This window comes from Dermochelys coriacea, chromosome 11 (assembly GCF_009764565.3).
Source record: "Dermochelys coriacea isolate rDerCor1 chromosome 11, rDerCor1.pri.v4, whole genome shotgun sequence".
Lineage (NCBI taxonomy): Eukaryota > Metazoa > Chordata > Testudines > Dermochelyidae > Dermochelys > Dermochelys coriacea.
The window spans coordinates 2,410,163-2,432,241 of NC_050078.2; the positions used below are offsets into that span (position 1 = coordinate 2,410,163).

At 51.2% G+C, this 22,079-nt stretch overlaps 2 protein-coding genes across 3 annotated transcripts in view; one reads left to right on the forward strand and one right to left on the reverse strand.

Moving 5' to 3' along the window:
* Positions 1 to 7,288, forward strand: part of ARPC2 (actin related protein 2/3 complex subunit 2) — a 33,237-nt gene extending 25,949 nt beyond the window's left edge. The window contains exons 9-11 of one of the 2 annotated variants that reach the window (XM_043504810.1): positions 135 to 235; positions 2,636 to 2,765; positions 6,837 to 7,288. In XM_043504810.1, the coding sequence (XP_043360745.1) occupies positions 135 to 235; positions 2,636 to 2,753 (219 nt within the window). In that variant the 3' untranslated portion in view covers positions 2,754 to 2,765; positions 6,837 to 7,288. The remainder of the gene's footprint in view (positions 1 to 134; positions 236 to 2,635; positions 2,766 to 6,836) is intronic. The other variant, XM_038421740.2, reaches the window with a different exon arrangement.
* Positions 7,289 to 9,390: 2,102 nt separating this feature from the next.
* On the reverse strand, positions 9,391 to 21,897 carry LOC119863570 (keratin, type I cytoskeletal 18-like). Its single transcript, XM_038422193.2, has 7 exons — positions 21,553 to 21,897; positions 14,630 to 14,712; positions 12,966 to 13,122; positions 12,642 to 12,806; positions 12,430 to 12,555; positions 11,256 to 11,476; positions 9,391 to 9,828 (listed from the first exon to the last, which is right to left on the reverse strand). Exons 1-7 carry the CDS (start codon positions 21,874 to 21,876, stop codon positions 9,807 to 9,809), a joined length of 1,098 nt encoding a protein of 365 aa, XP_038278121.2. The 5' UTR covers positions 21,877 to 21,897; the 3' UTR covers positions 9,391 to 9,806.
* Positions 21,898 to 22,079: the final 182 nt, after the last annotated feature.

Genomic DNA, 22,079 nt, shown 5'->3' on the forward strand with positions numbered 1-22,079 from the left:
TGTGCGTGCTCCACCCCTCAGGCCAGCCCTCGGGATTTCAGGGTTTAGTCCTGTTAGGATGATAACAGCTGATGTTTGAAAACCAAAGTGTGCAGATGGAACCTTCAGCGTTTCTGTTTTGTAATGCAACCCAGGCCTATATTCACACGCGTATGAGGGCAAAAACGTCAGATTTCCTCAAGGTGCTGAACCGTGCCCGTCCAGACGCGGAGAAGAAGGAAATGAAAACAATCACGTGAGTATCAGGGCCTGTTAGAGTCTTGTGAACACAGGTCATGTCACAGCCAGTACTGTGTGTGTTGGGGAGGTTCTCATAGCTGGGCGTGGTGAGCGCACATTGGAAAGGCATTCCTAGCGAGTAAGCACTGTTATAAAATGGAGTAGAATTCTTTTGTCCAGAGCCCAGGAAGCCCTGGGAAGAGGGCAGTAGACTAGAGAACCTTATGATGTTCTTTAACAAGCTTGGTTATTTAAAGGCTTCTGCTGTCTGACCTTCTCTTTTTTTAATAATCCAGCTTATTTGTAAAGTGCACTCTGCCTTTCCCAGGAGGGCATTTTCTCAATTCTGAAAGGGGTAGATCTGGGTTGGTGGAAGGCAGCAGATTTGGAGACAGGAAGCATTTTGATACCTCTGTATATAGCATCTTTTGTACAAACGGCATTGCTGAAGTGTGCTGAACAAAGCATCCCAAGTGCTGGGCTAGCATGGCTCTCTGCTGGCAGAGTTTTTGCAGTAGCTAGTCTAACACGCACTCCAGGGCCTTTCCCTCACAGAGAGAAAGTGAATTGATTCTCCAGATTGTGGGGTTGACTTTGTACCTAGAATTAAAAACTTGTTAAATTAAACGCAACTCTCCTCCATATTTAAATATTGTTAGGAGGAAATTGAAACTTTGAGGAAAGGCTGATGGCTCATCCTTAAAACTGTCACCCTTAAGGCAGAAGAGTAGCATGTTAAATGCTGTCAACTTAACTCTGAATGTCCTGCCTCCTGTTGGATATTCTCGCATTTCAGCAACTCCCTTCAGATCAGTAGAGTTCGTCCATGCTCCACTCAAGTGTGGAACGTAAATGTGGACTAGGCACATGCACAGTTTATAAACCTGGTGAAAAGTATTCATGGGCCGGGCCAGCCCATCCCAGGCTAGGAAGTTGGCTCAAACATTCATCCTTAACTAAGGGATCTGACTGCGGACTAATTAGTTAGCAAATTTCACCTTTAAATCCTCACGGAACCTAAACTCAAATCCCAGAGTGGCAGACTTTTCCTTCACGCCTGCATTTGAAAAACAAACTCACTTTCAGGTGTCAGACAGATTCTTCCCTCCTAGTGGGAGCCTTGGGAGAGAGGAGCGTGTCTGGGGAACCCAAGGCTGGATTTCCCTTACACTGACTGTGATCTTAGACAAGTGAAGTTGATGCTCTTCCTCTGTTCCTGTTTCTGTGACATGGGGGTGGTGCCAATACCTGCCGCCGTCCGCAGGAGGTGGAGGATGTCTGTAAAGCTCTCTGAGCATTGAACGCACGGTAGATGTTAGCATTTGCATTATGCCTCCGCTGCCCTGTGAGCAAAAGAGAATCCCAGAAAATCAAAACGTGAGAACTAGCAGTTCGCTTACAATGCGACCGTATAAATGTGATTCTGTCATTCAGACAAGAAGGGCTGGAGCATCAGGGTATAATCCTGTGACAGTCTCTTGTAAGTCTGCACTGGTCTTCGCTCCCCAGCTAATCCTGGAACCTCTGAGGGGGAAGGGTCAGCCTTGAGAATTGGGAAAGGCTGACCTGACTGCAGTTCGGTTAAAGCCCAACACCTGCACCTATTCTGTGTGTGAATCCCACTTAACTGCCTGTTTTCAAGGGAAATAAAGGCTTTTATCTCACACCTGGCTAGCCCGGATGATGGGGGAAAGCTAAAATGTCTGTCTGCCTCCATTTAAACAGGTAGTTCTTGTCTTGACTGACCTCAGTAAGTACCTTAAATTGCCCTGTTTTGCTATTAAAGAGCAGACAGTTTGGGAGCTCAGTCCTAACGCGTGGGGGGTTGTGTTCATTGGCTCTGAAGGGAAGGATTTCAAGCAGTTCTGTAATTAAGTGCCGAGGAAGCTTCTTGCATGTGTTTTCGATGATGATCAATAAGTTTGGCCCTTGCAGGGCTGGAGTTCAGATCTCCTTAGTTAGTTTAAACTCTGCTTTAGGGCCCAAAGGAGAATGAGCTAGGACATCTCGCCCATTTCCAGCAGCATATTAACTTTCCCTGTTATAATATGGGATAGCCGGCGGTCACAGCTTATTGCCTCTGATCCCTAGACAGGATGGGGGCAGAACTACCTCTCCCCTTAGATACGGCAGAGAGGCCAAATCCGGATTAAGGGGCATAGAGAAACCACACAGCAATTCTCAGCTGGATGAGGCCTGTTGATGAGGAAGGCGTTGGCATTCATCGCTGAGCCCTTCCCACAGAGAGAAGGAACAGGTTTGTTCTGGTGGAGGGCAGGGCAGACGGTGAGCAAGGGGGCTGGGGGTTGAGTGAGCTATGGAGGGTTGGATACAAGAGCATAACCCCGATGGGGGGGGCGGATTAAGATGAGCTCGTTCTCATTTGCTTATTTCCCCCCTCGCTTCTTGTTCGCAGGAGCCTCTTCCATGCCAGACAGTTCGCTGGCAACTCTCTTCAGCAGACAGAGTCCTGCACAGGTGTCAAGGTCCAGAGCCAAAGGCTGACAGGCAGAGCAGTTGAGGCCAAGAGATGAAACAGCAGATAGGTACAGCAGAAAGGCAGCTGGCTCAGTCTTCCTGCCGGCAATCAGTCCTCTTAAGGACTAGTCAGGAAAGCTGGGGGTTTGAAAGTAGATGGTACCAAATTGCTGTTAATGCTCCATTTACTGTTCTAATGCTACTTGCTTATCTAGCAGGATGACTGTACAGGAACTGACTAGATAATTGACATGAGCAGCAGGTTAGTCTGGTGCCAGCTGTCGCGGCATCTCTCCTCGCGAGTCGGAAGAAATGCCCTGGGGAGGTTCACAGGTCATGTACAGTGCCGTCACAGAGAACTGTCCCTAAGGCGCACATTGCTATGGTGAGCTTTGGGACCAGCCAGTCGGTGTGTGGGTGAACCCGGAGATGGACAGAGCTTGGCCGGGTGTAGACATACAGCTCTGAAATAGGCGTCGTTTGCAGTAAGTGGAGTTAAAGACGGGAGGGGTTCTGGGCAGGGACCCTTGGCCTTATCCAGGATCCCTGAACACATCTTAGTGGCTGATGAAGTGATCAGTGCATCTCCTATCCCTTAAAGTGACATTGCTGGCTATGAATCATACTTTGAAAAGCAATGAATAAAATCTCTGGGGCTGGTGAAAATGGTGCAAAAATGAGGGGGAGGGTTTAATCTCATTTACTTAACACTATTTGCGCTTGGTTAACATTTTGCACCTCACTCAGCTTGGGCTGTGAAAGTAGACATGTCAGTTTCACCTTATCACTCGTCTGCAATGAGTGACTGTTTTGAGGATTGTCCAATGGGTCTGGAATTTCCGTTAAGCCTTGTAGAATATCTTCAAAAGCCAGATTTTGGGCCTGATGCAAATATTGTGTGTCCATTGGAGCACCTGAAGTAAGAGGCCGCTCTGAAGAAGTGGATTGTCCATCCATCCAGCTAGAGGAGTGATATTTGGGGGGCCTTGGAAGTGGCTCAGCCATGCAGGGAGTCTTGCCATGGAAACGCTCAGGTTTGTTATGTATTCATAGGTGTGTGGAACAGAAAAACACCGGAAAGAAACCAAAGAACCACATGCAGAAATGTTGCATCCCTAGAGAGATGATAGTGCAAGTCCCAACAGGCTTTCAAGACAGCCCTCTGTGCGCTCTCAATGTTCAGACTGTAGCTGGCTTTACTGAAAAGGGGCCAGGCTCATTTTTAATCTAATATTGCCCACTGCTAGTGGTGGTGTTTTAGGTGCACCCTTCTCAGACTCTTTCTGCATGCAGTGAATAGCTTAAAGCCTCTGCCATGATGCTGCGGTGTCAAGTGCTGATTCATTTTGAGTTAACAATTTGCACTGGGGAAATTCCAACTGCCAGGAGCAGGGTCTGGGGGGTTTAATATGTTATAAAATTCTCTCCTCTTACAAAATGGTTCTGTGCTGTTGGGACTGCCTGGGGGAGGGCAGAGGGCAGAACTGCTTGGTCCCAGTTAGCTGCGGTTGTTTGCTGCGTTCACTCCCCAGAAGGTAGTTGGTGCATTTCTGAGAGGAGTTTTGCAACAGCTGGGGCATTGATAATGATTTTTAAATGCCTTCTCCTCCTCATGTCACATTTGTCCAGTGCATTGAAGCCTCTTAGAATTGTGTCTACACAGCAATGTAAGCCCAGGCTCAAACCTAACCCCCCTTGCATCCACACACCAATTGTGTTAACCTAGGGCTCAAACCTAGGGTCCCAAGACCCTGCAGGGCTGGAGGGTCCGAGCCCATGTTAACTTGGCACCTAGGGTCCGAGCCCTATTCCTTTTGTGTGTGCACGCAGCCCCAGCTTGACTTGGGTCCCAGAATTCATAGACTCATAGAAGATTAGGGTTGGAAGAGACCTCAGGAGGTGATCTAGTCCAACCCCCTGCTCAAAGCAGGACCAGTCCCCAACTAAATCATCCCAGCCAGGGCTTTGTCAAGCCTGACCTTAAAAACTTCTAAGGAAGGAGATTCCACCACCTCCCTAGGGAACCCATTCCAGTGCTCCAATTCTTCCGGTTGTATCCCAGAGTTCCTTGGGGCAACTTCCTTAGTCCTCTCCATGCTAAGTCTGTGATGCAATCTATTGCACTTGCTTACAAATGAAAACCACACCTTTCTTTGCAAAGATAACAGCTGAGATCAGCATTAACCCATTGTCTTCTGAACACTGGTCTTCAAGCATGCTACCAGAGAGCCTGCGGGGTTTTCAGTGGAGACGGATCAGAAGACTTTTTTTTTTTTTTTTTTTTTTTCTTTTTCAAAAAGAGCTGCTTCAAAGTCACAAGAGCACAGCCAGATTCTGGTGCGCGCTGCCCGGGTTGCCCTGCAGGGAAGGGGAGTGGCAGAGCTCCCTGCTCAGCATGGCCGGGGGAGGATGACCCCCAACACTCTGGCTGCTCCCACTCTCTGGGGCTGTGCATGCAGAGCTGCCTGGCCAGTGTGCACTGTCAGGGTAGTGACTGGGAGCCAGCCCAAAAATTCCCCACATCCTCCCAGGGATTCCTTATCTCTGCCTCCTGGGGCGTGGCAGGTACAGGAATAAGGGATCCCAGGCAGTGGTGGATTAGTCACTGGGCCAACAGGGCCAGTGCCTGGGGCGGGCCTGGAAAAGTGGGCATGCCCTGCTCCACCCGCCTGCTCACCTGGCACTCCCCGACCAGGACTCCCTGGGACAAGCCCGTGTGCCACAACCCCCATTTCCCCAGCAACAGCGCTGTGGGGGGCGCGGGGGAGAACAGCCGCTTGCTCTGGCCCAGGGCCCCACAAAACCATAATCCACCTCTGATCTCGGAGGGGTGCTGGAGCACACTGCTCCCCAAGCCCAGAGGATGCACTTCACCGCTCTGCAGCTGTCAGCAGCCAGGCTGGTGTGTGCGGGTGTTTTTCCTCTGAAATCTACATCTTTTGTCAACTTCAAAACAAACAGACAAAAATAAATAAAAAAAACAACCAACCCTTCATTGAACAACCCGTTTTAAACATTCAGAATTGCAAAGTTTCAGTTTAATCGTCTGATGGCCCTGGAGACTGATGTCCTAATTATCCTCAGAACAGGTGCCCCTGGGTATTTTCCCGCCAGCCTGACTCAGCCTGGAGCTGGTGAGCCCAGTTCTCAAATCAGTTCAGTATAAAGCCTCCCCAGGCAGCAGTCATCCTATGGGGGCAGCCACCGAAGGAGCTAATTATGCTGTTTATGAACTCCTGCTCCTTACAGCACCTGAGTCCCGTCAGCAGCAGTGTCACAGTGAGGAGACAGGGTGGGCAGTAGAGTTTTCCCACAGTGCCACACATTTGTAGGGCTAGAGTGTCGACACAGAGGCCGGGGGAGGTGCCACACACTCTGGGATAAGGTTATTTTGACCCTGATCTGTGCACTGCAGCGTGGAGGCCAGAGCCCTAGATTCGAGCCTGGGTCAGAAAATCCTTAACCCAGGGTTAAAATATAGTGTTGGCGTTCAAGCCCAGGCTTCCCTGGCGGGGGTCAGCTGACTCGAGTCCCCCTAACCCATGGCTTACGTTGCTGTATAGAGAAACCCTCTTGGTCGTAATATTGGTGCTGAAAGACAAGGATGGTGCCTTGCTGTCATCCATGCTCGTATCCGTCTGGCTCTGGTGAATGGAGGCTTCCTCCACTGAACCCTCTCGCAACAATCTGCCCAAGGAAAGCAAACCAGACAGTGACTGATCCTCTACAGCTGGTCACCCTATGTCTTGGGGCATGTGCACGTAATCTAGGCATCTTCCCCTCCTGCCACTCACTCACTCACTTCAGTCCCTTCATTGGCTTCTGCTCCTTGTCCTCTTCTTCCAGGCCTTCCATAACCATGACCTTGTATCTGTTCTCATTTCCTTCCATGCTCCTTGCAGTTCTCTCCCTCTGCTCTTTCCCCTCTTGGCTGGAACAGCCTCCCCTTCTGCCTACTGAGCACCCCCTTGAAAACACTCCCCCAAATCCTCTCCATGGCCTCCCTTCCCCAATCGGCTTTGTCTCGCCTGTGTTGAAAGGGAGCACAATGGATGTCAATGCAGGACTGTGCTGTGACTGAGTAACGTGCAATACGTGGTAAGAGAATTCCCCTAATATTGCCCTTCTGCTCCTTACAGGGGGAAGACGTTCTCATCCCGTTAACGCATGGGGTGTGGTGGCGGCCGCTGCTGAAGACAGAAGGCTGGAGCACTTGCTACTTGATAATCGTAGCTTTTAATGTTGCACCTCTCTGGGCTCTTAAGGAATACAACCAATCGGGTTCTGTTTTGTACAAGTTGGGAAGTAATCTGCGGAAACGAGCTGTGCTTGCAAGGACTTACTAGTTCAAAAAAAACAAAAACAAAAAAACAACCACCTTAATTCCATTTTGATCAGTTTAATTTCTTTTCTTTTTCTTTTTCTTTTTCCAAGCTGTTTTGCTTTGCAATATGTTTCTGGTAATGAGTTGCAGTATTTCTTATGAGAATAATGCAATATTAACTTTTCTTCTGACTATTTGAGTTCAAAACTCCTGTATCTGAAGAAATACTGTTGGGGTTCATTAATAAAGGAGATCTTTCTATCTTAACAGCTTGTGGGAGTTTGGATTGTTCTAGAAATGAGACCTGGAAAATCCCTATGAAGTCCCACTTAGCACTTTCCAGTGGTCCCGGACAGAGTGTAGATTGAGCAAGCATTTCTGGTCTAAGCACTTTCACTTGCTTGTAACATCTTCAATCTTTTGGCCTGAAATTTGGCAACATCAGGCTCAGCCCAGGAGTGAATGTTTTCCAGAGCTGAACCAAAGATGGTTTTGATTTTGAAAAACTGAGGTGAATGTATTTTTTCCACTGTAATGTGAAATGTGATCCTTGATCAGCTGGGGTGCCACAGCTAATGAAACTGAAACGTGAACTGCTGCTGGGTGATAGCCCTATAGTGCCCTCTGCTCTTGTGAAAATCGCCTGATGTGTGAAAAGTGAATGGCGTAAAACCTCTGCACATGCTCACTAATATAGTGTGGTCCCTTCCTGCTCTGTGCTGCTGGACTCTGCGCACTTGGGTGTAGCGTAGGACAATGTAAAGGGAGCCCTGACTCCACTGTGATATAGAAAAGTGTGCAGAATTGAGGCCAGGACTCCTGCCTTCTTGGTGATCCCTGCCGTGTGGGTGTTTCACTGTTGCCCAGCAGCCAGTTGCAGATGTGGGAACATCTCTACCTTTGTTTCTTTTTAAAAAACTAGGCAATTCCATTTTAAACAACACAGTGAAGGAGGAAGTTGGGCCAGCTATGCTAGGTAAGGTTACCGGGGCAGTCCACTGGCTGCTGTCATAGGTGCTCTGTGTTACTTCACACCACCTCCCTCCACAGCACCTTGGATTGCTCTAAGCCCCTGGTTATCCCTCCACTTCCACCCTTCTGTTGCATTCGGGTGGAGGTGAATATCAGGACAGTACTGAAGAGATAAAACAAGAATAGTCCCTGCAGGCTAAGCCTTCTGAAGGAGACCTCTTGTAGCAGTGCTGGCCCATCTGATACCAGCTCTCCCCTCTTTTTGTGAAGCTACTGTTTGCTCTCATTCAGTTCATTTTAACAGCACCTAGGAGTATAAGCCTGTCCCATTACAGGTTGTCCTTGTAAGTAGCCTGCAAGCATCATTGGGGCAGGGACTGTGTGTGTTATAGCCCATAGCACGGTGTAGTGTCGGTTCATGGCTAGAGTGCCAAGGTGCTAGGGTAATAGAGGAGGAAAGCAGCTTTGGGTAGGAAGGAACAGCAGACCATGCATGAGGTACTGTGGGAGCCTCCTATGGAAATAGGGTAGCAAAGCTGGGCACATGTAAGTGTCAGCTCCATGGATGGGCAGAGCCTGAAACTTTCTGGGCCTGTTTTCTCATGCTTGCTATTCCCCAGAGCAGTCACGCTGCTTGTATGGGGCAGGCCAGGGAAAGCCAGTGGCCCCACAGGCCTGCCTTCACTTTTCAGTCCTTTTCCTGTCACTGCACAAATAAAAGATAAGCTTATTGAACACTCCCCAGGCAGGGGAAGGGTTGGGGTCTAGCCCCTGTAGTAGGATAATGCACCTGGGATCACACTGTGGGAGCCATGAATAAGTGCATCACTGAAGACCCAGAAGATGACTTGGTGTGTGGTAAGAAACCTCTGCAACCTGAGAAGTTGGGGAGTGGGATCACTTAACTGTTACAGGCTGTACTTCTCTTCCTTGCTGACCCCGACTGTAAGTAACAGAGCAGCGATTTATGAGGAGAGGCTGAGGGAACTGGGATTGTTTAGTCTGCGGAAGAGAAGAGTGAAGGGGGATTTGATAGCTGCTTTCAACCACCTGAAATGGGGGTTCCAAAGAGGATGGATCTAGACTGTTCTCAGTGGTGGCAGGTGACAGAACAAGGAGTAATGGTCTCAAGTTGTAGTGGGGGAGGTCTAGGTTGGATATTGGGAAAAACTATTTCACTAGGAGGGTGGTGAAGAACTGGAATGGGTTCCCTAGGAAGGTGGTGGAATCTCCTTCCTTAAAGGTTAAGGTCAGGCTTGACAAATCCCTGGCTGGGATTTAGTTGGGGATTGGTTCTGCTTTGAGCAGGGGGTTGGACTAGATGCCTCCTGAGGTCTCTTCCAACCCTGATCTTCTATGAAAGAGCACATCCAGCACTGAGGCAGCCCCTCTTAGTCCTGACAGCAGCAGAGACTAGTGCCCAGCCTGATCTTCACTAATTCACTTAACTACTGGCAGGTACCATCTGTGAGCTGCCTCTCACCCTGGGAGCTTCCAGCCGCTAGCTTCCTTGGTGCCTTTTTGGTGTGTGAGCTAAATGGCACATCCCACACTGGTGTTCGGACAAACCAGAGGTAACAGGAGCCATTTCAAAGTGCTTGGAAGATCTTTATTCAGCAGTATTCCACTCGCAGCAGAGCACAGACCTCTACAGAAGTCAATACAACCCACAGCCTGGCTTGTTAAAGCAGACTAAAAGGAGCTCTAAATGCAGCAGCGGTAGATTGAGATTTGCCTTTTGACTGAATTACTTCCTCTGATCACTGCGCAATCATTTTCCCCTCCAATCTCCTGGGCAGTGACCACTGCCACCTTAATGGTCTGCCTCCGGGAGCCTGAGAAAGAAGGAAAAAGGGGTTACTTGACTTGCACCAGTGTCCTACAGCTCCCCTCTGCTCAGATCTGTGCTGCAGAGGCAGGGACTCATGCCGGGGAGTGTTGAAGAGGACGTGCCAGGGGGTGACATAGAACAGCTGCAGTCACCCGACGACTGCAACCTGGAAGCAAAGCGCTTCAGAGGCTGCAGTTAGCACAAGTCTGGGTGCAGAGACTAGGGGATTAACTCAGTGCTCTGTGTGAAGGGTGCTACTACTGGACGGGCTGAGGGTTGTGAGGCCTTTGTAGAAGTATTAGCTATTAGCCCAATGTGCTTCAGCAACATGCTTCTCAGATGTCAGAACTGAGCCAGCCTGCTGCTTCATCTCCCCCGGCAGAGTGCCTCCTTCCAGGTACCCTTTCCCCACCACATTTTCCGGAGCGGGATGTGCTGTGGTTTGACTCCGAACATGCCAGGCCTGAAACTCCTACTTTCGAACAGGACAGAAGACCAAGGCTGAAGGACATGGCCGCATTGGTAGAAGAGGAACAGTAGCTAGACAGGACACGGTTCTGGTACGCTGAGTGTGATCACACAGGAAGGCTTGCAAGCAGCTTGGTGCCAGGGCATGCTTGTACAGAGAAGCAGGTTGCTCTCCAGCTAATTAGGACCCCTATGCTAATGGCACCCCACGGGCTCACGCACCCATGGTGGCTGGATTCAGAAGTTCCTCTCTGCAAACCCAAAACATGGCAGTATTTGTGTGATCCCTGTCCCTCGGGGGGGGGGGGGGGGTGGAAGGTGGGATTTGCTTACAGGGGGCACCTCTCCCTGAATAGCTCTGGGCAACTGCAGCTGTAGTGACCATGGGATTTGCATGTCTTTTGTGGCTTCCTCTCTTCATAGCAGCTGCTATGACTACAATCTCTGCCTGGCAACTAAGGCTTGCAAAGCCTCATGGCTGGGAGCAACATGAATCCATTACATGGGCTAAAAAACCATGCTCCACTCACTCCTGCTCTGGTCAACGCCTTTCCACCAGGTGCACGAGGTTAGAATCCTGGTTGGCTGATGGAACCCTAGTCTCCCAGTTTGAGGCACTGAGCTATCTTTTCCTATCCAAAAGTGCAGGTAAAGAAGCCCGATCAGTGCAATGCTGGCAGATCAGCGACCACACCCCAGCCAGTGCTGATTTCATCCTGCCTCTGGCAAGGAGACCTGGCCGAAGGAAATGATAAAGCAGGGCGTGGGAGCTGGCAGGATAAAGCCATCTGGGATTCAGTCAATCAGCCCTGAACAAGAGGAGGAAGACCCCATATCTGGTGATGGAACAGGAGCAGAGAAACTAAGAGTGACTTCCAAGGGTTGGTAGCACTCGGGGGCCCCAAAACCAGCTGGATAGAGGGAGTGTTGATGGCTGGAATGTTCATGGCCCTGTGCAATTACCTGTCTGTCACTCCCTCAATCAGCTGGCTGTATTGACTGATCTCATTCTCTAGCTTGCTCTTCAGATCCAGCAGGGCTTCGTAGTCCTGGGCCTGCCGCTCCAGGTCCGCCCGGCAGGCGGCCAGCTCCTCCTGCAGCTTGGCAATGATGTGATTGAGGTTTGCCAGCTTGTCGTTGTAATGGGCTTGTGTGTTCTCCAAAGTGTTCTCCAGGGTATCCACCTGGATAGGAGCAGGGCCCAAAGCAGTTATGTGACAGCCCATGTGCAACTCACTCATGGATCTCAATGCAATTGCTAGGCCATGGGGGCCTGCATCAGCCCAGGAATGCTTGGGGGCCTGCATCAGAGCAATATGGAGAGGGACCAATGCACCCAACGCATCCTGGGACTTGGATGGCCTGATGTGCAGTTGCACTTGAGCTCCCACCAGTCTGAGACAGGTGCCCAATGTCCTTCAGAAGGTGCCTTTTCCTTCCCTTGCCATTAATGCTCAGATTGGACCTAGGCTCACCCCATAATTTGGGCACTTAGTTTACTGGTCTCTCCACAAGCATGTGTGTGGTCAGTGCTCTCTGGACTGTTGCATCTGAGCAGGGGATGAGACCAGTACCACAGCAGTTAGGGGGAAGTCTGGTCAGTAAAGACTGAGAATTAGGGGCAGCTTGTTTAAAAAGCCTCCATCCCTGCTGGAGCTGGTATGGGGTCGGCTGCTTGCCCTATGACTGTGTTGCGGACATTGAGACTAGCTCACTTGGCGCCTAGGGGTTACAGCAGGGTCCCCTTTCCAGGCTAGGGCATGGCACTTGCTAAGATTTAGTGGAGCTGTAATCAGAGAGACTGATGCAGTAGTCAGTTTAGGTCGGGCCTGCAAGGACTCTGGGGAGAAGACACGGCAGATGCATCCTTCTGGGGTGCGTAACTCAGTCCCTCCTCTACCTGGCTCACTGCACAGCTTTAGGAGATGGGCAATAAGAGTGCAAGCCTCATGTCTTCCTAAGGAAAGAGGCTCACTGGGAGAAGGAAGAACCCAGCCCCACCCAGGAGTGGGTCTTGGATTCCTCCCCCCCATCTCAAACCCCTGCTTCCTCAGACTGCAGGAGGAGAATGTTGCCCTGCCAGGGAAGCAGCACGTGTTGCCAGGAACAGAGCTGGGGAAAAGCAGGGTCTTGTCACCGTTTTCTGGAGGGTCTGGCGTTCAATCTCCAGGCCCTGAAGCTGCCGGCGCAGCTCACTCAGCTCGCTCTTGGCTTCCTCCAGTGCTTGGGTGTTCACGTTAGCTTCCTGAGACAGCGTGCCAAACTATGGGAAAGGAGAGGGACACCATGGTTACGCCAGAGACAGTCACGGCACGGAGTGGCAGCCGCTCTCCTCGGTTCTCCCCTCACCTTGTCCTTGTACCAGCTCTCGGCATCGTGCCGGTTCTGCTCGGCCACTTCCTCGTACTGCTTCCGGATCTGGGCGATGCTCTCGCTCAGCTCCTGCTTCTTCGGGTTATCCACCTCCACGGTCACGTCGGAGTTAGCAACCAGAGCCCTGAGGGCCTCTGCTTCCTGCAGAAAGGATAACGGGATGTTAGCCGTTCTCTCGCAGTCCTGCGCTGGTCACCCCTCTGCCATGCCCCCAAGCACCGTCACCCCAGTCAAAGCACAGCCAAGCCAGCCACGCTCCCACGCCTCCGGCAGCCTGAGCTGCCCCTGCCCAGTCGTTACCTCTTTGTGGCTCTTGCGCAGGTGGGCGAGCTCCTCCTTGAGCCCCTCCAGCTCCTCCTCCAGCTTCATGCGCAGGAAGTTGGTGTCCTCCATGATCTTGCGCAGCCCCTGGGTGTCCTTCTGCACACTGTCGCACACTGCCTGCTCCTCCTCCAGCCTGGGGAGAGGAAGGGGAGAGATCAGACCCTGCCAGAAGGCAGATGGGGTGGGTTTCAGGCAGATTGCATTGCAAGCACCAGCTTCTCTCACTGCAGGAAGCTTTCTTGGATCAAGACAAGGATGAATTAACCCAGCAAGGTGTGAGTAATGCTGGAGCCTGCGGATTCAGACATGTCCCAGTTCCAGGGTGAGGGGCACAATAGAAATGCAGACAGGCACTTTCAAAGCACTGATGTGGCCAGTAGTCTGGAAAACGCCAGCCACCTTAGCGACACAAAGGGGAGGGAGCTGCCCCCAGGGCAGGAACCTTCAAACTTGGCAAGGCAAGTTGCTTTGTGAAAGTTTTGGGCGTGATGATTCAAGGCAGCAGAAAGTGGATTTGTCCTGCCCTCTAAGAAGGATAGCGAGGGAAGCCACAAAGCTAGCCCCAGGACTAGGAGATCTTACAAAGAAAGGCTTCAGTGTTAAACACATTCAGTCACGTTGGGGGAAGGCAACAAGGACTGTAGGAAAGGGATGGGGGGCTAGCACCCAGAGAGCTTGAAGCTAGTGGAGGTTGACGTTAGCAACTTCTCCTGGAACCAGCATCCAGGGGAGACGCTGAGCACCTGTCCTGCACTGCTGTGTAACAGAGGATGCCCCACCTGGAAGTAGTTCCTCTCTGGAGCACTGGCCCTTTGGAAATGCCCTCTAATCCCAGAGGGCAATGCTAATTCAGGGGCTTGCTTCTGTTTCCTCCCCAAGTTGAGCTGCTGGTCAAGGGAAACCATGGCCTGAAGTGTCCCTAGACTCTGTTTGTCAGAAGCTGGGAATGGGCGACAGGGGATGGATCACTTGATTCCCTGTTCGGTTCTTTCCCTCTGGAGCACCTGGCCCTGACCACTGTCAGGAGACAGGACACTGGGCTAGATGGACCTTTGGTCTGACCCTGTCTGGGCCACTCTTATGTTTGGGAGACCAGCAAGGGAAACCAAGTTCTCTGCCCCCCATTTTATTGGGAATCCACTCCCACCGTTCTAGACTGATACTTTGCACCTGCCATGTGGGGCAAGGTGCCCTGGATTCCAGCTTGACCCTAGGAGAGGTGACTGGAAGAGAGTGGGAGGAGTTAGAAGTGGACATGTACTTAGCGTTCAACCACATGGAGTTACTCCAGGGAAGAAATGTGGGGATCCGAATTAAGAGTTGGAGATTTTAAGGCCAGAAGGGATCATTGACTATCTAGTCTGACCTCCCACATCACCCAGGCCAGAGAGAATCTCACTTAGTACCTGAGGAAGTTGCCCCTCTCTCCTGTGCATGAGTTTTAATGCTTGGGCATTTGTTACAAAACCCCAGGGACAGAGCTCAGGGCACTGTTAGCTCTGAGAAATTTGGCTGCAGTAATGGATTGCTACAGGTTCACAGCTGTTTCCCCAGTCGGGAGGAGCATCCTCTGCTCGACACGCAGCTCAAGCGGCCAGGCTGGCTACAACACTAGTAGCGGGGTGAATGAGATGACCTACTTAACCTTGAAGTCATCGGCCGCTAGCCTGGCATTATCCATTTGCAGCAGCAGCTTGGCATTGTCCATGTTGAGATCCTCCACCTGCAAGAGAGGTAGGAGACTTCAGGAAGGGATGCTAAAGCAAAGGCAATACGTATACTTCCCCCACACCTCTCTGCAGAGAGGTGGGTTCGTGGCTTACAGCTGAGGAACCCAGCTGCAGAGAAACTAAATTCCATCACCCTGTGTCTATCCCTTAGAGAGACAGGCCAAAGGCAGGGTCTTGGGACTCAACCTGCCACCCTAGCCTCAGCTCTGCACAGATTCCCTCTGGGTCTGACGTCACTTAAGGCCACTTTTACCAAGGGGCTGAGCGCCCTGCTGATGTCAGCGAGAGCTGTAGGGCCTTTGTAATCTCTCAATTCAAGCCCCTAATCTGGGCCTAGCTTTCTGCTCGCACCTGCATGCAGTGATCAATAGAGTGTGAAGCAATTTGAAGGGGAAAAGGCCCCTACCATAGATTAAGGCCAGAAGGGATGATTAGATCCAGTCTGATCAATGCTACATCTTTATTATTCCTCATCTCCATAAGCCTGCCCACTCCCGGACTTCCTCATTCCTGTGCACACACTGATCTGGATTCCTATAGGGCAGGCACCCACCCCCGGTTTGCAGGGCTGCCCACCGCGGCAGTGTGTGCAGATGCTCTTTGAAAATATCCATTCGAAACCCTGGCCTCCCTTTTTGGCCTCCTGCCGCCTCCCCCGCTCCCTTCCTGGCAAACCCCGGTCCCCTTCCCAGTCACCCCGTCCATCCCCCAGTAACCCCTTGTTTGTCTGCTAAACACCTCCCAATCCTTTGTCTTCACCACCCCTTCGAAGGCAGGGCAGGGCTAGTGTCCCCCTTTCAAAGAGGGAGAACGGGGGACACAGCTCCCAAGTCCCAGGGAGTCTGTGGTGGAGCAGGGAATTGAGCCCAGGTTGGAAGAACCCCAGGTCTGAATCACTGGGCTGTCCTTCCAACTCCTAACCAGACTATCCCCCTGCCTTCCTGCCATTGTGGTCTCCAAGTGACATATTACAGATTTATCACACACACACACCCCCTATCGAACCAAAATGTGAAACACCTTCAGCTTAGAGCTGCAAATTTAAGCAAATAAGAGATGTGATTTGGTAAAAGACAGGTTTTTGTCAACAGATATAGATTGTCATATTAGGGTTTAAAATGTTCATAAATATTAATACATCAGTTCTGATGGCACAAGATTAGACCATGTCTTATTTTTATTATGGCTAGGGGCCTCAAAAGCTGGAAGTGACCTGGGTCTCTTTGGCCCTCTGACAGGGCCTGCACCCCTGCAGTGCCCTTATCTCAGCCTTGATCCCTTCTTCAGCTTAGCTCCTCCTGAAACAAGTTCAGACCTGGCAGCTCAAGCACAGAGGGAACCTGCCAGTGGGTTTCATGTTTAGAAACTGGCACCTTTGCAAAGCAAAACAAGGCATTTGTTTTGCCCCACAGGGCTCTTTGAGCCACTGGGTTGGGTTACAGCAAAGTCAAGCCAAGGGCAGGTGGCTGCACTGTCCCCAGGGGAGAAGCTGTTACTTTGCAGCCTGTGGGGAAGCAGGGCAGAGGCATCTCTTCCCTGGACCCCAGTAGCGTTGAGTTAGATCGCCCAGGCACGTTTCAGGGAGGAGAATTTAACTGAGATGGAAGATCCAGCTGCTAGCAGTGGCGGCTTCAGGTGCTTCCATGGAAGCAAGCTGCTTTCTGCCGTCAGGGCTGGATCCAGAGCTCAGTAGAATCTATGGATGTCATTGAGCCATGGACCTACGCCACTGCTCAAAGAGTTCTCAACTTCCCGAGCAAGCCGCTCTGTTTCAGCGCCACCTTTCTAGCCACCCCCATTCAGACACCTGGCCAGGTTCCCGCTCTTGAGTTTCCATAATCAGAAGATGGCAAAGCGAGAGACAGCTGCAGCATTTCATCCAGAACGGAAAGGGAGGGGCTGTCTGTCTCCATGGAGCTCGTGGCAGGATCAGAGACCCACTAAGGTAGAAGACAACGCAGTTAGTGCAAGATTCGGTCTATCGGAGGTACCCTTGGCTTCCATACGACAATGATTGAGGAGTCTGATGGGAGACAGAGTAACCGAGGTCTTTCCCTTCTAGGCAGTTCTCTGCTGGCCAAGAGAGATTTGGAAGGCCTCCTATTCAGTAGGTATATGAATGGACTGACTTTCGGAGGTGCTGAGCACCCATCTCTCACTGAAGGCAGCTGGTGCTCAGCCCCTCTGGAACGAGACTCGAGGCCACGTCTATTTCAGGGGGAGATTTTCAAATGCGCCCAAGGGACTTTGCCACGCAACCCCCTGGGGCCCATGTGCTTAAGTCTCTCTGGTGCTGTTGAAAATCTTACCTGAGCACTTTACTTTTAACACAAGCTTGAACACTGGGGCCCTTCTGGATCAGACTTTAGACATTTAAACTGAGTCAATCCTGCCCCCTGCAGGTGGAAATGATTCATCTTTTGTTAATAGTTCACAGGGTTTTGTTTTTTAAAAGACATTTCAGATGGCCCCAGTGCATTCCCTCTAATATTCCTGTCAGAAATATACTGTTCTTCATTCCCGTTTATAAATGCAGCAGGAAAGGGGCTGGGAGGAGGGAAGGTCCCTTGCTTCTCTACTTTACTGGGATGCAAATATTTAAACAAATCACCCACCCAGCCCAAATTGGATGCTCTTGTTTTCCAGCTAAAACACTCAGGGCACGGTGGAATTTACAGGCTGCAATAGACAGGGATCCTTCACCCATCACCAAAATGCAACCACTTCTGAGGTGGCACAGGAAAAGGAGACGAGCACTGTGCGCAATGGAAACTGCGGGGGGAATCTGGAGAAGCGGAGAGTAGTGGCCAGCATTGCAACTGGTGCTGGACAGCCCAGCTAACAACCTTAGCCTTGTGAGAAGCGCCATGACTTCTAAGGAACTCCTGTGAAACTGCAGAACTACTAACCACAGTGTGTAACCTATCACTTAAATCAGCCTCTGGACCAGATGACAGGCAGATAGCAAATATAACACCAGTTTTTTTAAAAAAGCCTCCAGAGGGGATCCTGGCTATTTCAGGCTGATTAACCTAATTTCAGTACCGGGCAAATTGGTTGCAACTGTACTAAAGAACAGAATTATCTAGGCTGACCAGATAGCAAATGTGAAAAATCGGGATGGGGGTGGGAGGGTAATAGGAGCCTATATAAGGAAGACCCCCAAAAATCAGGACACTCCCTATAAAAATCAAGTCATCTAGTCACCTAGAATTATCAGACACAGAGATGAGCATGATATGGTCGGGAAGAGTCGACGCTGCTTTCGTAGAGGGAAATCACGCCTCACCAAGCTATTGGAATTCTTTGAGGGAGTCAACATACATGTGGATAAGGGTGATCCAGTGCATCTATTGTACTTAGACTTCCAGAAAGCCTTCGACAAGGTCCCTCAAAGACTCTTAAGCAACGCAAGCAGATGTGGATAAGAGAGAAGGTGGTCTTATGATCAGTAACTGGTTATAAGATAGGAAACCAAAAGGTAAGAATAAACGGTCAGTTTTCACCATGGAAAGAGGTAAACAACAGGGTCCCTTGAGGATCGGTACTGGGACCTGTGCTGTTCAACGTATTCATAGAGGAGCTTGGAAAAAGGGGTGAAACGGTGAGGTGGCAAAGTTTGCAGAAGATACAAAATTTCTCTAGATGAAGGTGACCATGCAGAGTTACAAAGGGATCTCACAAAACTGGGCAACAAAATGGCAGATGTAATTCAAGGTTGATAAATGCAACGTAACACATTGGAAAACATCATCCCAACTACACATACAAAATGATGGGGTCTAAGTTAGTTACCACTCAAGATAGACCTTGGCGCCATTGTGGCTAGTTCTCTGAAAACATTGTTCAGCATGCAGCAGCAATCAAAAGAATTAAATGTTAGCACCATTAGGAAAGGGATAGCTAGTAAGATAAAAAGTGCCATAGTGCCCCCATATAAATCCATGGTACACTCACACCTGTAATACCACATGCAGTTCCAGTTGCCCCATCTCAAAAAAAAAAAAAAAAACCATTAGAATTGGGGACAGTATGGAAAAGGGCAATAGAAATGATGAGGGGGATGGAACAGCTTCCATGTGATCAGAGATTAATAAAATGGGGACTGTTCATTTTAGGAAAGAGATGACTCAGGGGAGCAGATTGAGGTCTACAAAATCATGAATGATGTGCAGAAAGTGAATCAGGAAGTTTCAGAGTAGCAGCCGTGTTAGTCTGTATTCGCAAAAAGAAAAGGAGTACTTGTGGCACCTTAGAGACTAGTCTCTAAGGTGCCACAAGTACTCCTTTTCTGAATCAGGAAGTGTCATTTACTCCTTCACTTAACATGCAAGTCAGGGTCGCCCAATGAAATTAATAGGCAGCAGGTTTAAAACAAACACAAGGCCAAACGCAGTCAACCTGTGGAACTCCTTGCCAGGAGATGGTGTGATGGCCAACAGTATAACTGGATTCAAAAAAGAACTAGAGAAGTTCCTGGAGGACAGGTCAACCAATGGCTATTAGCCAGGATGGGAAGGGACACAAGCCCATGCTCTGGGTGGCCCTAGCCTCTGACTGCCAGAGGCTGGGCCTGGAAGACCAGGGATGGATCACTGAAAAAAATTCCCTGTTCCGTTAATTCCCTCTGAAGCACCTAGCCCCAGCCCCTGATAGAGAGGATCCTGTGCTAGATGGACCATTGGTCTGACACAGTGGCCATTCTTGTGTTCTTAGATCTTTAATGACCACAAGTGGTGAGGACTCCAGATTTATAGCTCATGCAAGCAAGGGCTCATCCAGCAGCACACCCCCTAGAATCAAGCTGGAAACAGGGAATCCTCTGGAGTCCCCACTGTTGCTGGATGCCTAGACCAGACTCCCTTGGGGAAAGGATTCTGCTCTCAGGAAGGATGTTGATAAACTGGAGAGGGCTCAGTGATGAGCCCCGAGAAGGATTAAAGGGTGGGACAACATGCCTTATAGCAACACACTTGGAGAGCTCAAGCTATTTACCTTAACAAAGAGAAGGTTCAGGGATGACTTGGTTACAGTCTATAAATATGTACATGGAGAACCAATATTTAATAATGGGCTCTTGGTGCTAGCAGAGAAAGGAGACGATCCAGTGGCTCAAAGCTGAAGCTAGACACATTCAGACTGGAAAGAAGGTGTAAATTTGTAACCATGAGGGTAATTAACCATTGGAACAATGTGCCCAAGGTCATGGTGGGATTCCAGACTGGCTGTTCTTCCAAACAGTCTGTTCTAGGAATGACTGGGGGGCAGTTCTCTGGCCTGGGCTGGGCGGTGGGACCACAATGGTCCCTTCTGGCCTTTGAATTTATGATTATATTCAGGGAAGCAAGAGTCACAATGACCCTGAATTCAGCTTGATCCCTGGGTCTGCTGAAACCCACAGGGCATGTCCAGATCCTTGTTCACACTGTTTGGACAGATGACGAGATCTGTACAGAGAGGGAATCTGGATCTAGGCGCCTTTGTTTACTCTCAGGAAGCTAATAATGGAGAGAGGAAAAAAAACCACAGGTATGTTTGGCAGCTTTAGCAGAAGTGACTGTTTAACCAGCAGCCTCAAGAGACTGCCAGAAGCAGGGGGAGGGGGAAGAGAGCAGGCTGGAAGCCAGCTAGGCAGTGCTGTGGGGACAGCTGGCCCAGGCAAGCCAGCTGCACCCAACAGGTATGTTGGGACTCTAGAGGACAAGGGATTTTGTTTCAGCAACTCCAGAAGCCCAGCTACTCTCTGCAGGCACTTCACCCTCCTCTCCCCTGCCTGGCTGGTTGAGTTGGAAACAGGAGGGATTAGACACCAGGGGATCCGCTGGCGACTTTCAAACCTGCAAGAGATTCACTGAGAGACAGACAAAGCTGCAGCTGCAGTTCACCGGTGCAATGGGCTCCTAATAGCTCAGCCCCTGAGCCCCCTGGTTTCAAAACAGGGTGGTTTTGGGGGTATAACTTGAGACCTCTAAAGAGGTCTGGTTTTCAGAAGGTGGGTGCTCCCCACAGCCTGAAAGCATCAGGCCTCTTCAAGGCATCCCAAACCGAAGGATGCTAACGTCACCACTGAAAATTTAAGCCTAAAAAACCCCCCGACCTTTGACAGCAATGTCTCCCCTTGGCTGTCGGCAAAGAGCAGCAGGGCCGGAGGGTTAGAGGGGAGAAAGGAAAGAGGATTGATCTGCCCAGAGTTGTATCCTTGCTCAAGGTTCTACAGCTTGCCGGATTATTGCTGGCTGGGGCTAGTCCAGGCCTGCAGCCGCCCTACTAACAGGGGAAACTGAGTTCCCAGGGGCAGGAACCCCCTCGATTCCACGTGTTTTCACAGAACTTGGTCGTGGGCATTAAGAAGCCTTCGGAGTTTGGGGTTCCTGCCCCCCCATGACATGAGACCTAAACAGCCAGGCTCCCGCACGCCTCCCACGGTTCAGGGCAAACCAATGCGGCACCAGCAAGGGGGGGCTACAGGGCATGGCACTTCTCCAGAAATTGACAGCCAGGTCGGAGAAGCTTCCTGCACTAACTGGGTGCGTCTGTCCACCCCCTTCCACCCCCCGGTCCCTGTCTCGCCTCAGCGGGCTAAGGGCAGGCCCGCGGTTCTACCCCGGCTCGGTCACCCCAGGGAGGGGGCCAGGCAGCCAGCGCAGACCTGATGGGGCACAAGAAGAAGCCTGACTCCCTCTGCCCTCTTTCTAAGGTTAAGAAAGGGCTGACGGGGCCCCCTTGTCCCATTTCTCTGGGGACTCGCTGCAGCAGGGCCCCTGCCCTGCCCAGGGATGGGGTAGCACCATCCCCAGAGCTCCCCCAGCTCCGGGCGCCCGGCTGGGCCCTACCTGCTTGCGCAGCTCCCCCAGGGGCCGCTCGCAGGCCTCCCAGTCCCGCTGGCCGGCGCCCCCGCGGCGGGCCCGCACCTGGGCGATCTCCTCCTCCAGCGCCCGGTTGGCTTCCTCCAGCCCCCGCACCCGCTGCAGGTAGCCGGCCAGGCGCCCGTTCAGCCCCTGCAGCGCCTCCTGCTGGCTGCCGGCCCACAGCGAGTCCAGGTGGGAGCGCAGGCCGGGCAGCAGCGCCTGCAGGCGGGACCCCGAGACCCGCGGCTCCGCGCCCCCGTACATGCTGCAGGGCGGGCCGGCCAGGGAGCCGCTGCGGGAGCGGGACATGCTGCGGGGCGCTGCCTGCCCGCGGGGCGCCCCGCCGCTTTATCTACCCGGGCCGCTGCATTATTCAGGAGCCTCATTTGCATGCACAGGTAGAGGCTGGCCAATGGAAGGCGCCGCTGCAGACCCCGCCCCCGCACGGGGGGGGGCAGCTAGTCATGAGCCCCCGGCAAGGGGGCTGGAGCTAAGCTAATGAAAGCGGGGGC

Excerpts from the sequence above, each read along its gene's own strand:
- LOC119863570 (XM_038422193.2), bottom strand. The coding sequence starts at position 21,876 with ATGTCCCGCTCCCGCAGCGGCTCCCTGGCCGGCCCGCCCTGCAGCATG. Across the intron at positions 11,477-12,429 it reads GCCAGACCCTCCAGAAAACG|GTGGATACCCTGGAGAACAC; the intron begins GTGACAAGACCC and ends GCTCCTATCCAG. Across the intron at positions 9,829-11,255 it reads ATTGAGGGAGTGACAGACAG|GCTCCCGGAGGCAGACCATT; the intron begins GTAATTGCACAG and ends CTTCTTTCTCAG.